The sequence below is a fragment of the Amblyraja radiata genome, chromosome 5 (genome assembly GCF_010909765.2).
Source record: "Amblyraja radiata isolate CabotCenter1 chromosome 5, sAmbRad1.1.pri, whole genome shotgun sequence".
In the NCBI taxonomy this organism is placed as follows: Eukaryota; Metazoa; Chordata; class Chondrichthyes; order Rajiformes; family Rajidae; genus Amblyraja; species Amblyraja radiata.
Window position 1 is genome coordinate 67,268,505 of NC_045960.1, and position 18,478 is coordinate 67,286,982.

The 18,478-nt window shown below is 43.0% G+C and overlaps 1 protein-coding gene across 1 annotated transcript in view; it reads left to right on the forward strand.

Annotated features, from left to right (window-relative positions):
- Positions 1-18,478, forward strand: part of tmem214 (transmembrane protein 214) — a 41,466-nt gene that overhangs the window by 9,570 nt on the left and 13,418 nt on the right. The window contains exons 4-10 of the mRNA XM_033021470.1: positions 3,189-3,323; positions 4,669-4,751; positions 5,275-5,377; positions 6,156-6,237; positions 11,593-11,694; positions 12,522-12,663; positions 13,227-13,318. Coding sequence (XP_032877361.1) covers positions 3,189-3,323; positions 4,669-4,751; positions 5,275-5,377; positions 6,156-6,237; positions 11,593-11,694; positions 12,522-12,663; positions 13,227-13,318 — 739 coding nt within the window. The remainder of the gene's footprint in view (positions 1-3,188; positions 3,324-4,668; positions 4,752-5,274; positions 5,378-6,155; positions 6,238-11,592; positions 11,695-12,521; positions 12,664-13,226; positions 13,319-18,478) is intronic.

An 18,478-nucleotide genomic window follows, 5' to 3' on the forward strand; every position in this document is an offset into this window, starting at 1 on the left:
CTGTGGCAGGGAGTTCCAGAGATTCACCACTCTCTGTGTGAAAAAAGTTCTTCTCATCTCGGTTTTAAAGGATTTCCCCCTTATCCTTAAGCTGTGACCCCTTGTCCTGGACTTCCCCAACATCGGGAGCAATCTTCCTGCATCTAGCCTGTCCAACCCCTTAAGAATTTTGTAAGTTTCTATAAGATCCCCTCTCAATCTCCTAAATTCTAGAGAGTATAAACCAAGTCTATCCAGTCTTTCTTCATAAGACAGTCCTGACATCCCAGGAATCAGTCTGGTGAACCTTCTCTGCACTCCCTCTATGGCAATAATGTCCTTCCTCAGATTTGGAGACCAAAACTGTACGCAATACTCCAGGTGTGGTCTCACCAAGACCCTGTACAACTGCAGTAGAACCTCCCTGCTCCTATACTCAAATCCTTTTGCTATGAAAGCTAACATACCATTCGCTTTCTTCACTGCCTGCTGCACCTGCATGCCCACTTTCAATGACTGGTGTACCATGACACCCAGGTCTCGCTGCATCTCCCCTTTTCCTAGTCGGCCACCATTTAGATAATAGTCTGCTTTCCTGTTTTTGCCACCAAAATGGATAACCTCACATTTATCCACATTATACTGCATCAGCCAAACATTTGCCCACTCACCCAGCCTATCCAAGTCACCTTGCAGTCTCCTAGCATCCTCCTCACAGCTAACACTGCCCCCCAGCTTAGTGTCATCCGCAAACTTGGAGATATTGCCTTCAATTCCCTCATCCAGATCATTAATATATATTGTAAATAGCTGGGGTCCCAGCACTGAGCCTTGCGTGTACCCCACTAGTCACTGCCCGCCATTGTGAAAAGGACCCGTTTACTCCTACTCTTTGCTTCCTGTTTGCCAGCCAGTTCTCTATCCACATCAATACTGAACCCCCAATGCCGTGTGCTTTAAGTTTGTAAACTAACCTCTTATGTGGGACCTTGTCGAAAGCCTTCTGGAAGTCCAGATACACCACATCCACTGGTTCTCCCCTATCCACGCTACTAGTTACATCCTCGAAAAATTCTATAAGATTCGTCAGACATGATTTACCTTTTCTAATTCCATGCTGACTTTGTCCAATGATTTCACCACTTTCCAAATGTGCTGCTATCCCATCTTTAATAACTGACTCTAGCAGTTTCCCCACTACCGATGTTAGACTAACTGGTCTGTAATTCCCCGTTTTCTCTCTCCCTCCCTTCTTAAAAAGTGGGGTTACGTTTGCTACCCGCCAATCCTCAGGAACTACTCCAGAATCTAAAGAGTTTTGAAAGATTATTACTAATGCATCCACTATTTCTGGAGCTACTTCCTTAAGTACTCTGGGATGCAGCCTATCTGGCCCTGGGGATTTATCGGCCTTTAATCCATTCAATTTACCCAACACCACTTCCCGGCTAACCTGGATTTCACTCAATTCCTCCAACTCCTTTGACCCGCGGTCCCCTGCTATTTCCGGCAGATTATTTATGTCTTCCTTAGTGAAGACAGAACCAAAGTAGTTATTCAATTGGTCCGCCATATCCTTGTTCCCCATGATCAACTCACCTGTTTCTGACTGCAAGGGACCTACATTTGTTTTAACTAATCTCTTTCTTTTCACATATCTATAAAAACTTTTGCAGTCAGTTTTTATGTTCCCTGCCAGTTTTCTTTCATAATCTCTTTTTCCTTTCCTAATTAAGCCCTTTGTCCTCTGCTGGTCTCTGAATTTCTCCCAGTCCTCCGGTATGCTGCTTTTTCTGGCTAATTTGTACGCATCATCCTTCGCTTTGATACTATCCCTGATTTCCCTTGTTATCCACGGATGCACTACCTTCCCTGATTTATTCTTTTGCCAAACTGGGATGAACAATTTTTGTAGTTCATCCATGCAGTCTTTAAATGTCTTCCATTGCATATCCACCGTCAACCCTTTTAGAATTAATTGCCAGTCAATCTTGGCCAATTCACGTCTCATACCCTCAAAGTTACCTTTCTTTAAGTTCAGAACCATTGTTTCTGAATTAACAATGTCACTCTCCATCCTAATGAAGAACTCAACCATATTATGGTCACTCTTGCCCAAGGGGGCACGTACAACAAGACTGCTAACTAACCCTTCCTCATTACTCAATACCCAGTCTAAAATAGCCTGCTCTCTCGTTGGTTCCTCTACATGTTGATTCTTAATACTGCACCTTCTCCAGCAATTGATGGGATACAGGGGAGGTCGATGATTTTGGTAAAATGAGACATTGAAATTATGTTCTCCATGACGGTAGTACTATTAACATAGGAAATATGTAATTCACTATTGACATCAATTCATTTTCTTGGCACAGTGGCTCCAGTCTCAATATTAAACCTCTTTAAACAAGTGGTAGTCCAATGGAGGTTATTCAGTTATGTTTGCCCCTATGACTGTATGCAAGTCTGTTAATGACAGCAGGCCTCTTAACCTGCCTATTCTAAGCAATAAAATGCCATAGCCTCACTGTGATTCAGAATTTTCTAGTCAGTAGTAGCTGACAGTAGCCACTTGAAATTGATTCTCCAGAAATTGATTCTCCAGGAAGAAATGCCTACCTGTCTAGTACAAACCTGACATTATTGACACCCCCTAATTGTCAGATTTAGTTAAAAACAAAACCCTGACACTAGCTGCTGTGGCATCACTTAATTACCTGAGCAGCTATTCGCTATGCGCAATATTGACAGCACAATTTTAATCTATTTTTTAAGTAGTACCTTGGGTGTTAAATAATTTTTGTGTAATAGAAATGGTTAATGTCAATCCTGAATTTGTTTTAAACAAATTACTTACTTTGAAATCTCTCTCTGAAGAAATAATTATATATAACCTTATTTTAGAGTCAGAGGTTGTTGATTAGTAATTAAAATTCGGTTTTCCATTTAAAAATCGCTCAGATCTCTTGTAATAAAACATAACATTTAAAATTATTGAAGCAAGTTTCCTTAATTCCACTGTAGTTGGCATAGAGGTATGCTGAATCACTGATGACAGCATCACAATTTCTGTGCAGCTCTCTGCCTCAAAATCTTGGGTCTGTCAGTTTTGTAGTGTCATATTGCTGGTGCTTTGTGATGTTCAGTCATACAGTTACAGGAGGCAGCAGTTCTTAACTTTAACTATCTTTTTGAAAAATCCTTTGCAGATTATCCTTATTCCCTTGCAAGTAAAGATCTTAAGAATATCATCAAATCACTGCTGGGAAAAGCATCCGAAAGCCTGGAGCACTTTTTTGATCACTGTATCTACACAATGTTGCGAGAACAAGATAAAACTGCAGGTAAGTAACTGCTGCGATACATTTTAGCAATTTTATCTTTCATTATATGTGGTGTCATCTTGGGTCAAACATATAATTGTTCAACTTGGATCATTTAGGATTTACTTCAGATCGAATCAGCGTTAGGTAAAATAGATGTCTGAATGGTACCTTTGTTTCTCGCGTCTTCATACTAAATGACATCACTCGTGCAGTAGGCCTTGCCATCAAGTTACCCTTAAGCTGAGCCAACTTTCTTTATTGTCCATAATAGTTTCATTCATGAAACCTGCAGAATATTGAAATATATATATTAACATAAATGGCATGGGTAACATATAATAAATCAGACATGATCATCTCTGCTCATAAAGTGGTGTGTATTTCATAATTATCCTCGTTCCTTTCATGCACATATGCAAAATGTGATACTTTGCAGTAACTGATCAAGAGAGTGCTTCTCCCAACTTTTGTCATTTGAATTTGTCTTCATCTTTGTGGGTAACTTGGGGAAGCATGGTGGCATATGTTTAAGTCTGTGCATCTGTGTAGTGCCAGTGCAGGTTTTGATGCCATTGACAAAAAGCATTGATAAATATACATTGTTTTAGTGCATCCTTTAAATAGTATTATCAGTAGCTCTAGTGTGTGCTGATGATTGGTAAACGGTTCAAGTTAGTGGGGGAGATATCAGTCAAGCAGCCTACATTTTGTTTTGCTGATATTATAGTTGCTGCAATCAATCGGGAAAATTAAGATTAGACCACCTCAAATTTTACCGCAAAGAGATTTGAGTATCAGGAGTTGAGTTGCTTTGCTATAGGGTTCCCAGTTGCTTTTAGGGTCTTCTGTTCACTGTGCCTTTTTGTCCAGTCAATTTTCTGTTCAGCAATAGCCACCTTGCAATTGATGGGGTAGATGACTAATTGTCAGTGGTAGTTGAATAAATTCTGAAGATAATTGCTGAACATTTGTGTAGTGGAAATAACTTTTTCAGCCCAGCTCTAAATGATAAGACAACTATCTTGCATCCTGTCAAGTACATGTGTCCAAACATGGCTGAATGAAATATATCAGGATGAAGATCTTCCATTTTATTTCACACTACATGATGTAATTTATTGATTGTGGAATTGTCTAAGTCAATGAAATGGATTTGGAGTTTGTAGTCTTCATTGGAATTCATGTTAACAGCACAGTGTCATTACAGGTTTCTCAACTGGAACTAATGGAGTGGGCTAGCAATTGATGGTCAATAGTATATTGCACTGTAGTCTTCACTGATGAGCATTCTAGTAATACACGTACAAATAAAATAGCCAAATGCACAACAAAAATGTTTAATAAAAAAATGTGCTTCTTTCAGGTGAATCTCTGCATGGCTACAGAATTTGTGTTCAGGCTATATTAGCAGAAAATCCCAAAATTGCAACCATGAATTTAGGAAAGGTAAGCAGATTGCACTGCATATTGGTTGTTTTGTGATATTTATTGCAAATCCAAACCAAATGCATTTTGTTTATTATTATTATTATTATAACTAGTAATTCAAGCATTTAAGAAGCATTGGACTCGTGTATGAAGAAGGGAAACACGGTTAAACTGATAGATTTGAATGAGGAACGATGGGAAGTGACTTGTCCTGCACTAGCTCAGCCAAATTGTTTCTTTCTCTGTTGTATATTTTGTGTAAAACAGGACTTTGAGAGATAAATATATGAGTTAAATATAAAACTTATTTAAGTGTAGTTGTGGCCATTTAGAATAATTTATACAATAGACCTGGGTTTAAATTCACTTCATGATGTTTATAATGGCAGCGAGAGATTGGATGATTCAATACTTGTTCAATTACTTTTATTGTGAATGTCTTTAGCAATGCTATATGAGTGTTTTATACATTTTTAATGATCAGTAAACCTTTCCTGTTTATCTTGCAGATGTATTCTAATGATGTTGAATTTTTTTTCAGTACCTAGAAATGTTGAGATCTCAGTATAATAAACCAATTAAATGCCTGAGCATCATGTGGGCCCTAGGGCAAGCTGGGACAGATTTGGCTGAAGGATTGAAAGGTAAGGAATCTGTGATTTACGAATTAAGAGTGGAATTGTTTTCCATTTTGGTTTAATACTATTCATTTATTTGATACATTCCTTTAACTCTTGATCTTGGTATATCATCTCGTACATCTACTTCACTTTAATTTTTACCAAGTGAGCGGCTGGAACTCAAAAATTGAAAATTCTGGAAGGGTGGGGTAGGGGGGAGGGAGGGGAAGAATGGGATGGGATAGATGAAGAGAACATTTCAGAGAGAGACCAAATGGATTAAAATTGGCTGTTGGACGCACAGTAGTTTGTTGGTGTTGTGTGTGTTCAATAGCAGGACTGTGGGATATACAATAGGTGTAGGAGTAGGCCAGCACCTTCGAGCCAGCACCGCCATTCAATGTGATCATGGCTGATCATCCCCAATCAGTACCCCGTTCCTGCCTTCTCCCAATATCCCCTGACTCCACTATCTTTAAGAGCCCTATCTAGCTCTCAGTGGCAGGCTATGGTAATAAAGAGACAAGTTGATATCTTGGTCATATTTCTGCATCAGCACTAGTGTCTTCTGCTAACCAGTTCTGTATTTTTTTTAAATAAAAATCTGAATCTCAACATCTGGAATTTGATTTTAATTTTCTGTTGAGAATTCTGCTTTGAATCCAAAATGATTATCTTTGAACAAAGTTTCCCCTCATTGGACTCTCTCTATCAAGTAATTGAGCAAAACACTTTGATTTAAAGTACATTTAGTGCAAGTAACTTCTGACCTGAAAACATTTATGTTTTTCCTCACCCATAGTATGGCTGAACATTATGCTTCCTGTATTGGGCATCAAAACACTCTCTGCCTTTGCAATCAGCTACTTGGACAGACTGCTAATGTGAGTATACATAATCATAAGGATTTTGAATTTTGAAAAACTGTTGGAAACTTTAAAAAAACATGCATTGCACGACTCTTGTACATTTGTACTTTTCCTTTTAACTTTAGACTAAATTTAGGATTTAATGATATGATTTCCTTTAATTCCCAAGAGTAACTCATTAATCTTTGCATGTCTCCCCTCAGTCTGTTGTCTCTGGGGTCTCAATATAAATCAGTTGCTGACGACAATTGAGGTATTAATTTAGTGACTGCTTTTGGCTCATGGATTGACCATGGATATGGTTGGTGTAGTTTGGAATCCAACTAGCTTGTTCATGCCCAAGATTGAGGGAAGATGAGTCGAAGTTACGGGTTGGTGATCCAGCAGAATTGATTTCTCTGTTTCTCCTTACACAATTGCTGACTGACTTTGCATTTAGATTTCTGCCATTTGCAGTTGTTTTCCTTTTGTGTCAATGAAGTTTTAAGAGCATACCAATGACTCTACATCCTTAGAAAATCAAGGAAATTTGGCATGCCTTCAATGACTTACCAATGTTTACAGGTGCACCATAGAAAGTAGTCTATCTGCCCAAGACTGCTAGAAATTGCAGAGTTGTGACCGTAACCCAATTCATCATGCAAACCAGATTATTCTTTTCTACCCCTCCACGTCCCATCGACTCCATCTACACTTCATGCTGCCTCCAGAAAGCAATGGACAAAATCAACACTCACATCCCAGTCATTCACTGTCCTCCGATTTCCTATTGTGCATACAGAGCTGCCAAGTAGTACGGATTTTCTGTAGTTTGAACGGAAATGTGATTAGAATACGGATGAACGATTTTGTGTTGTTAAATGCGGATTTTAAATATGGAGTTTAGTTCAGTCTGAAGAAGGGTCTCGACCAGAAATGTCACCCATTCCTTCTCTCCAGGCTGCCTGTCCCGCTCCTGGTTTAAACAGAGCGCTGTCAGTTTAACGCGTAGGAATTTAATCGAAGAGCTGTCGGCTACAGCGCTATGGGTTCTAAAAATAGCGCTACCAGCTGGAGCACTATAGGCTTTGCACATAGCGCTATGGGTCACAGACTGTTCAGGAAAATTCTCGTATAACAATGAGTCTTTGGAATTCTCCTTCTCATTGGTAGTTGAGCCTTTGATTATTTTTCAGGCAGTGGTAGAATTCTGGATAAGCCTAGTGGTGAAAGGTTACCAGTGGGATTGCAGTTACATTGGGATTGGCCTTGATTTTACAGAACGGTGGGTGGGCTCAAGGGGGAGAGAGGGAGGGGTGGAGGGGATGGGGAGAGGGAGGGAGGGAGAAGAAAGGAGGGAGAGGGAGGGTGGAAGGGAATAAGAGAGGGAGGGAGAAAAAAAGGAAGGAGAGAGGGAGGGTGGGTGGGATGGAAAGAAGGAGGGAGGGGAAAGAGGGAGGGAAAGAGAGGAGCGCACCAAGCCAGCTCGGCCGACCGGAAGCACCACAGACGGCGACGTGTACGAAAGCACCGCCGGGGACGCAGAGGTGGGTTAAAGGCCAGGTTAGAGCTAGTCCCACACAGGGTAGCGATTCCTAGCCTTTTCCTCGCCAACGTGCGCTCACTGGCAAACAAAATGGACGAACTCCGGCTAAGGATCACCTCCCACAACTGGACCAAAGACCGCAACATCCTGATCTTCACGGAAACTTGGCTCAACATCGACGTTCCTGATAGCGCCATCCAGCTAACGGGGCGTCATTTACTCCGAGCGGACAGGACAACAGACCTGTCCGGTAAGACCAGAGGTGGGGGTCTATGCATTTATGTAAATAAAGCATGGTGCACGGACTCCACCATCATCGAGAGTCACTGCTCAGCTAACCTTGAGTTCCTCTTGGTTAGATGCAGACCGTTCTATCTGCCCAGAGAGTTTACCTCCACTGTTGTGACTGCAGCCTATATCCCTCCTGATGCTAATGCCAAGCTTGCAATGAAAGAGCTGCATACTGCCATTAGCAAACAACAGACTCATAACCCTGAGGCAGCCTTCATTGTTGCGGGTGACTTCAATCACTCCAACCTGAAGACTGTACTCCCCAAATTCCACCAACATGTCTCCTTCGCCACTAGAGTAGACAAGACACTGGACAAAGTCTACACTAACATGGCTGAAGCTTACAAAGCCGTCCCCCTCCCCCACCTTGGTCAGTCTGATCACCTCTCATTGTTCCTGCTCCCTAAGTACTCCCCACTCATCAGACGGGTTAAACCCACTGTGAGGACAGTTAAAGTCTGGTCAGAGGAAGCGGACTCCACACTTCAGCAGTGTTTTGGAAACACTGACTGGAAGGCGTTTGCAGCCCAGGCTACCCTTGACTCCCACACGGACATTGATTCTTACACATCCTCTGTTCTGGACTTTATAAACCCCACCATCAATAGTGTCACCTCCCTCAAACGGGTGACCATATTCCCGAATCAGAAGCCATGGATGAACAGCGAGGTCAGGCTACTGCTGAAAGCACGGGACACCGCTTTCAGGTCAGGCGATGCTCGAGCCTACAGTTCATCCAGGGCTAACCTGAAGAGGGGCATCAAGAAGGCCAAGCACTGCCATAAGCTCAGGATTGAGGAGCACTTCAACAACAACTCCGACCCCCGACGCATGTGGCAAGGCATCCAGGCCATCACGGACTATAGACCCACCAACACCACCCCCACATCCAGCGACGCCTCCTTCCTTGAGGAGCTTAACCACTTCTATGGCCGCTTCGACAGGGACAATCTAGAGACAGCCATCAAGGCTGTGCTCCCTGCTGATCACCAAACCCTCACACTCACCCCCTACGATGTGTACGTGGCACTGAGTAGGACTAATGCACGTAAGGCTGCTGGCCCTGACGGCATCCCCGGGCGCGTCCTCAGGGCCTGTGCTGCGCAGCTGACAGACGTCTGGACTGACATCTTCAACATGTCACTTGCCCAAGCAGTTGTCCCCACGTGCCTTAAAACCACCTCCATCGTGCCGGTGCCAAAACACTCCACTGCGGCAAGCCTCAACGACTTCCGCCCAGTTGCACTTACTCCCATCATCACCAAGTGCTTCGAGAGGCTGGTCCTGGCACACCTCAAAGGCTGCCTACCCTCCACATTGGATCCCTATCAGTTTGCCTACCGCAAGAACAGGAGTACGGAGGATGCCATCTCAACGGCACTTCACTCCGCCCTCTCCCACCTCGACAATAGAGACACTTACGTAAGAATGCTGTTCATTGATTACAGCTCAGCATTCAACACCATTATACCCTCTAAACTGATCACCAAACTCGGTAACCTGGGCATCGACCCCTCCCTCTGCAACTGGATACTGGACTTTCTAACCAACAGACCCCAGTCTGTTAGGTTAGACAAGCACACCTCTTCAACCCTCACCCTGAACACTGGCGTTCCACAGGGCTGTGTGCTGAGCCCCCTCCTCTACTCCCTCTTCACCTACGACTGCACACCTGTACATGGTACTAACACCATCATCAAGTATGCAGATGATACAACGGTGATTGGCCTCATCAGCAACAACGATGAGTCGGCCTATAGGGAGGAGGTCCAGCTCCTAGCAGCATGGTGCGCTGACAACAACCTGGCCCTTAACTCCAAGAAGACGAAGGAGCTCATTGTAGACTTCAGGAAGTCTAGGGGCGGCACGCACACCCCCATCCACATCAACGGGACGGAGGTGGAACGTGTTTCCAGCTTCAGGTTCCTGGGGGTCAACATCTCCGATGACCTCTCTTGGACCCACAATACCTCAACTCTGGTCAAGAAGGCTCACCAGCATCTCTTCTTCCTGAGGAGACTGAAGAAGGTCCATCTGTCTCCTCAGATTCTGGTGAACTTCTACCGCTGCACCATCGAGAGCATCCTTACCAACTGTATCACAGTATGGTATGGCAACTGCTCTGTCTCCGACCGGAAAGCACTGCAGAGGGTGGTGAAAACTGCCCAACGCATCACTGGTTCCTCGCTCCCCTCCATTGAGTCTGTCCAAAGCAAGCGTTGTCTGCGAAGGGCGCTCAGCATCGCCAAGGACTGCTCTCACCCCAACCATGGACTGTTTACCCTCCTACCATTCGGGAGGCGCTACAGGTCTCTCCGTTGCTGGACCAGCAGGTCCAGGAACAGCTTCTTCCCTGCGGCTGTCACACTACTCAACAATGTACCTCGGTGACTGCCAATCTCCCCCCCCCCCCCCGGACACTCCTCCCACAGGAAAAACACTATGACTGTATGCATGTAAATAGATTTATTTATTGAAATCATATTCTATGTCGCTCTTCCAGGGAGATGCTAACTGCATTTCGTTGTCTCTGTACTGTACACTGACAATGACAATTAATGTTGAATCTGAATCAGAGAGAGAGGGAATGAGGGAGGGAGAGGGAGGCTTCCAAAATGGCTTCTACATCATCATCTTGTGCTAAAATCAGTAAGAAGCCGTTCAAACAGCAGTATACAAAGAGATGGCAATGAATGCACTGTCAAGTAAGGTGTGTAGAAGATGTGTCAATTGGTAGCAAAGTTGTGCATTCTTGTACTTACATGACTGCACATGAAAAAATTAAAAATTTTCAGCAAAATGGCCCTGCGTAAAAATACTGATTGCCTCAGCAAAATACTGATTTTGAGGTACTAGAATACTGATGCTCTGACAAAACTTGGCTGCTTTGTGCATAAGATACAAAACCTCAAATGCATCACCAGGTTCAAGTACACTGCTCTTTTTAATTTTCATCTTTGTCGTAACACTATATTCTGCACTCTTGATTCCTTTCTCTTTTTGTATAATCCGTTGTACTCCTGTTTGAGATTATTGGACAATTGTATGCTTTGGTCTGTCTGGATTGCATGCAAAGCAATATAGCTATTTTAGAAATGAAGGACACTTGCTTGTAAATGTAGATTTTGGGGCCAGAGAAGCAGTGATATCAAGCAAAGTTAAAAAAATAATGCATTTGTAGACGGTGTGTCTCATTTTTGTATACATCTTTAGTGGACAACTAGTATGCAAGGATACTCAACGTGATGCTGTTGAATTGATTTCAATGTTGAGGACGATCTCAGTACACCCATGGATGTAGCAGAGTGTCTTCAAGAATTTATTGTTTCTTGTGTTTAATCGCAAGTGTGCTAATGATAGAATTGCTGTCAAATTTACTCTTGCTGTTATTCTTTAAACAAAACCAAATCTGGTGTTAGTTGGCTTGTAGTCTTGTAGCCTGATACTTAATTGCTCAAAATCAAACTAAGAATGAAAGATGGAGTGATGGGTCCCTGTATCAGGTGTGATGATTTATTTATGTAACATGCACTAATAATTATTCATTTTTTTAGGATGCATTCTAACTTGTCCAAAGGATTTGGAACAATCGGACCAAAAGATTTTTTCCCATTGCTGGACTTTGCTTACATGCCTAATAACTCGCTTTCATCCAAGTAAGTTAGAAAATTGAATTTGATGCTTGTGTTTAAAAACTAGTCTATGGGTTTGTTCTAGGTTTGAAATGTATTTCAAGACTGCATATTGCATACGTCTTCCACAATCATGCAAGTGTACAGACAAAAATTTTTTTCTGAAAATACAAGTAAATTATTTACTGTGCCTAACTCTCAATTCACATGATCCAAATATGACAGCTAATCTCTGATCCTTTCTCATTTCTATTTCGAATGCAAGTTCACTCCCGCTTCAAAATATCATTGCAATTAGCAGGTATTTGATCACATCACCTTGAATTTTGCCTTGGAATTTGCAATCTTTTATTTGATCCTATTTATCAAACTGGTTGTGACGTTCTCATTAGCACCTGGCTTTTATTTTGAGGCTGGGAGAGAAAGCAGGTGAAATGCACAAGCTAGTTATATTTTGATTTCTGGGAAGATTTCAGTGGTTTAAAGGTTGTTTATATTACCACAGACTAAGTATTTCACAACATAGCAACTTTATCTCCAAACTTTTTTCTTTTTCATGCAGTGTCAACAATGCAGCATTATCTTTTTCAAATGTAGGAAACTTAAGATTACTCATCTTGTTACCATTTTACAATACAAAAGTGACTTTTAGACTGCAAAATAAAGGCAGCGTAGTTTCACAGATTTGTATCTAATCAGGCATTGAATTGGAAGAATTATTAAGGAAGGTGATATGTTTCCCAGCAGCTTTGGGTAATTATTTCAGAACATAGCCCATCCGGTGTAATTGCCTACAAACACAAAAGTAATTTAATAATTGTTGATAATCTTCTATTTTCTAACTCTTTTAGTTTGCAAGATCAGTTACGCCAACTTTATCCTAAACTAAAACTGTTGGCACTTGGAGCCAAACCTGAATCTGCGCTGCACACCTACTTTCCCTCCTTTTTATCCAGAGCAACGCCCAATTGTCCTCCAGACATGAAGAAAGAGGTGAGTGATCAACTTTAATTTTGCTGCAATTAACTACAATTTTGAGAGAAAAGTGAAAATTGTTTTGTTAAGCTTCTTCCTGCAAATGCATTCACTGTATTTAATTTTCATTCAAGAGTTTATTTTTTGTGCCTGGCATAATTAGGCATTTGCAAAATTAGTTAATTATGAAGTTGACATGAAATCAAATTCCCTGATTTCGGGGAATCAAATTTAGATTGATTAATCGTAGTTTAAGTTTTAAGTAACTCTACCCGAAGGAGCCTATAAAACAAAAAATAGAGGTGCACGCAAGCTAGAATAAATCAACATGTTTATTGCTGATTATTTATTTAAACTTGCATATAAACATGTAGATTTATTCTAGCTTGCATTTACCTCTAATTTATGTTTTATAAGCTCTCTCGGTTAGAGTTGCTTAAGACTTAACCTTTGGTGAAACAATCTAAATGTTTCTTTTGTAATTGAGCAATGTGGAAATAATATTCCTGGTCTGAATTGCACCACATATGTCTGGTATAGTTTGGTATAAAATGAAGCAAATGTCTTTTCTTAACTTGCAGCTCTTACGATGCATGGTTGAATGTTTGACCACAGATTCCAACAGCTTCAGTGTTTGGAGACAGCTTTACACCAAACATCTCTCGCAGTCCAGGTAAATAGTGCAACCTAAAATAAATCATTGATAGCAAATGAACAGTTTTCTGGGGTAACTGACAACCTGATCTGGTATTTATGGCATCTTATTTAAAATCTATCTCTAGCTAGTATAAGATCCTTTTTTTGGCTATTTTCTGGGATCTGTTTGGAGCAACCTGGTTCATTTTTGAATTCCCATTGCAGCTTGATATAATTTGAGAATGTTGCTAATTTCTATGCACATCTTGTCATTTGTGAGTCAAAAATAATTTTGGAGGCCATAGCCCCCGACACCTATACTAATCAAGAATTTGTGAATCTCCATGAGAGATAGCCACTTATGAGAAGTAGCCAAAGGGAAGTATTTTGAAGATATGCATATTATATTATGGTTTTAAACATTAAAAAAAATGAAAATGGGACAGTTGGTAACATTTCAGTTCAGATCTGTTTAACTTTTGTTGGAGTGGCTAAATTACTCATGTGCAAGCTTTGACACTGAAGACCAGGAAATATCACCAGGGTGCCAACAGTTAACATCATGGCAAACCTAGTTTTGTCCCTTGTGTCCACACAAGAATATCCACTTCGTTAGTCCTGCAGATAGGCACAAAAAGCTGGAGTTACTAAGCGGGACAGGCAGCATCTCTGGAGAGAAGGAATGGGTGACGTTTCGGGTCGAGACCCTTCTTCAGACTGGTTAGGGATAAGGGAAACGAGAGATATAGATGGTGATGTGGAGAGATAAAGATCAATGAATGAAAGATATGCAAAAAAGTAATGATGATAAAGGAAACAGGCCATTGTAAGCTGTTTGTAGGGTGAAAGTGAGAAATGAGTGCGAATTGGGTGGGGGAGGAATAGAGAGAGAAGGAATGCCAGGGCTACCTGAAGTGATAGAAATCAATATTCACTAGACTAAGTGGGACCCATTGGGTCCACCACTCACCCATAGCCCCTAACTGCGCAGGCGTGGCTCATTTTCCCTCATCCCCCAGCACTCCTTCCCCTCCTCTTCATCCTTTCTCTTCTTTCCCTTCTCCTCTTCCCCCCCCCAATCCCTCCACCTCTCCTTTCCCTTTCCCCTACCCTCAGTCACTCCCTCCCTCCCTCCATAACTTATCTCCCCTCCCTACCCCCCCCTCCTATCCCTCTAACCCCCACTCCCCATATCTCCCCCCCCACTATCCCTCATAACCTCCCCCACTGCTCTTCGCGCCCTCTATTCCACTTCCCCCCCTCTTCCTCCCTATGCCCTCCTCTCCCTCAATCCCCCCACATTCCCTCCTCACCTCCCCAGGATCTCAAGGTTGTCGGAGTCGGCCTCGCTTTGCTCGCTCCACTCCTTCAGCTTTAGTCTCCATGCCAGTGAGTGACAGGACTCGGCCAATCAATGCGGCGATGTTGCGCCGGAAGAGGCGTCGTCGTCCCGGCCTGGGCGTCGCCGTCCCGGGTGACTGGCAGGAGAGGAGACCTATCTGCATATGTGCGTTTTTAAAGATTTTTAAATCGTAATAACTTTGAAACTCTACCATCAATCGGAACAAACTTGTTGCACTTGAGCACAGGAGAATGATGAGTAAGGTGGCAAAATCGTGTACTGTTTTTGCTCAATTTAGAATAACCACGCAAACCAGAAGAGCACACGATCAGAGTTTTAGTTATGTATAGATAGATACCACTGGCCTGTAAGATGCCCAAGCGAAATATGAGATGCTGTTCCTCCAATTTACGTTTAGCCTCACTCTGACAATGGAGGAGACCGAGGACAGAAAGGTCTGGGTAGAAATTGGAAAGGGAATTAGTGTCCAGCAACTAGGAGATCAGGTTGGTTCAAGCGGGCCAAGCGCAGGTGTTCCGCGAAAATGATTGCCCATGTCTCGCCGTTGTATGAGTCCACATCTTGAATAACGGATACAGTAGAGGTTGGAGGAGGTGCAAGTGAACTTCTGCCTAACCTGAAAGGACAGTTGGGGTCCCTGGACAGAGTCGAGGGAGGAGCTATAGCGACAGGTGCTACATCTTCTACAGTTGCAGGGGAAGGTACCTGGGGAGGAGGTGGTTTGGGTGGGAAGGGATGAGTTGACCAGGGAGTTGCGGAGGGAACAGTCTTTGCGGAAGGCGGAAAGGGGTGAAGAAGGAAAAATGTAGCTAGTGGTGGGATCCCGTTGGAGGTGGCGGAAATTTCAGAGGATTACGTGTTGTATGCAACGGCTGATGGGATGGAAGGTAAGGGCTAGGGGGGGTGGGGAAAGCAAGGGCGGAGCTGCGGGGTACCGAGGAGACACGAGTGAGGGCCTCATCTATGATCGGAGACGGGAACCCCCGTTCCCTAAAGAATGAGGACATCCAGGATGCTCTAGTATGGAACACCTCATCTTGGGCGCAGATCCGGCGTAGTGGATAGAGTTTTTGCAGGAAGCAGGGTGGGAAGAAGTGTAGTCGAGATAGTTGTGGGAGTTAGTGGGTTTGTAATAGAAGTAAGTCAATAGTCTTTTCCTGTGATGGAGACTGTGAGATCAAGAAAGGGGAGGGAGGTGTAGGAGATGGTCCAAGTAAATTTGAGAGCAGGATGAAAATTGGTGGTTTATATATTTTTATATTTGAATATGAATATATATTCAATGGTATATGGTCACACTGATCAGTTCTGTTCTGTATTTATTTATGTCTACTTTTTTCTGTTGTGCTGAAGCAAAGCAAGAATTTCATTGTTCTATCTGGGACACATGACAATAAACTCTCTTGAATCTTGAATCTAACACTACTCTGCCTAACACAGCTGGTCCTCATACTCAACATCTTCTCCTGCGACTCCTCCCACTTCTTCCAAGGCGTAGCTATGGGCACCCGCATGGGCCCCAGCTATGCCTGCCTCTTTGCAGGGTAGGTTGAACAATCCCTGCTCCAGGCGAGGGCCCAGTGGACGACAACGTCGGGAGCTCGCAGGTCCCAGGTTGGTGACCGATTCTTTGGAGCTCCCGCAACAGCTTCGTCCGCACCGGGCCGCGGAGTTTGAACCGGCCCGTTCGCGGAGCTCGGATTCGGCCGCGGGACTTACCATCACCCGGCGGGGGGCACAACATCGAAAGCCTGGATTGCCGCAACACAGAGGGAGAACAAGGAGGGAAGAGACAAGGACTTTAAGACTTTTGCCTTCCATCACCGTGAGGAGGTGCCTGGTAGACTCACTGTGGTGGATGTTAAACTGTGTTGATTTGCGCCATGATCAACCTCTCAAAGCACTTCATCATCACCGACGTTAGTGCCACTGGTCGATAGTCATTGAGGCACGTCACCTTGCTCTTCTTGGCCACTGTTATAATTAATGCCCTTTTAAAGTAGGTGGGAACCTCAGACCTCAGAAGTGAGAGGTTGAAGATGTCCGTAAAAACTCCAGCCAGTTGGTCCGCACAAGTAGATGGACATTGGATGGTTCTGCTGTCGTGGAAGAAACGGAGGGCTTTAAGGCCTTCCTGGTGGGGGATGGAGGTGTAGAGTGACTGCATGCCCATAGTAAAGATGTGGGAGTGGGGGCTCAGAAAGCGGAGGTCATTAAAGAGATGGAGGGCATGTGAGGTATGTTGGACATAGGTCAGGAGAGAGTGGACCGGGGGGAGATAGGATAGAGTCTAGGTACGTGGAAATAATTTCCATGGGACAGGAGCAGGCAGAAACAATGGGTCTGCCAGGGCAGTTGTGTTTGTGGATTTTGGGGAAAAGGTAAAAACGGGCTGTGCGAGGCTGGGAAACGTTAAGGTTGGAGGCCCGCGGAAGGCAGACAGCTGGAAGTGATGAAATCAGTAATGGTGTTTGAGATTAAGGCCTGGTGCTCATCTGTGAGATCATGGTCCAAGGATAAGTAGGAGGTGGTGTTTGAGAGTTGTCGCCTGGCCTCAGCCCAGTAGAGGTCAGCGCACCAGACTACCACGGCACCTCCCTTGTCGGCAGTTTTGATTATAATGTTAGGGTTGCTGCAGAATGAGTGGAGGGCTGTATGTTCAGAGAGGGTGAGGTTAGAGTGAGTAAGGGGAGTGGAAAAGTTGAGTGTTGATGTCACGCTGGCAGTTAGAAATAAAGAAGTCTAGAGTGGGTAGAATGCCGTTCTGGGGAGACCAAGAGGAGGGGGACTGGTGGAGACAGGAGAAATGGTCATCACTGGGTGGTGAGAACTCCTTCCCATAGAAAAAGGCGCGAAGGCAACAGAAGAAAAGGTCTACGTCGTGGCGGACCCGGAACCCGTTGAGGTGGGGTCCTGCAACCTGATATAAAATGACAAACACACACAAATATTCTGAAGGAAATTAAATGTTTGCGAAAGCATCAATTTTTTCTTCTCTAGGATTCACAATATTCTAGCAGATGTAGTCATCTAAACTATAACCTTAATCTGACAAATATTTGTATATTTTTTTTATTTGGCTTCTATAAATGTATATTATCATAATTAGCAGCATTAACAGATGTGGCAGAAAGCCTATTTTGAAGAATCAGTTTGCCTGACCAAGATTAAATCTTAAATCTTATGAAGTTAGTTAATTTAAAAGTTTTAGTGTGTAATCCTAGTTGAATAATCCTTTTGTATTTGCATTACCTGCATTTTCCCCTGACAAAGATCTGATCTGCATTTCATAATTTCATGGTAATTTTTGAATATTACATGAGCATTTTCTATCTTGTTTCTGAAAGTCAACTACATGTTCAATACACTACATGTAATTGGATATGCAGTAACATTGAAGACACTTTTAGAAAAGCACAGGGAATGGAGGGATATGGATCATGTGCAAGGGGGCGAGATTAACGGCATTATGTTCGATGTGGAAAGTGCGGCTCAAGGAACACTTTGTGTGCTGTACTCTTCTCCAAGCAGCTTTTATTATCTTTCTCTCCTTGTACTTCAAACCCTCTTGGTGACCATTTTTAAATTTTGTAAGAATTTAATTGACATTTAATCAAAACAGCAATTTGCACTCATGGATGTTTGAAATGATTACAATTTCATTTAACTGTAATATTTAATGTCAGTTCCAAGGTGAAATGTATCCAGACTGCTCATTTGTGTAGGAAAGAATTGCTGATGCTGGTTTAAATCGAAGGTTGACACAAAATGCTGGAGTAATTCAGCGCAGTGGGCAAGTGTTATACTGCCCTACTTTGACAAAAGGAAGCAACC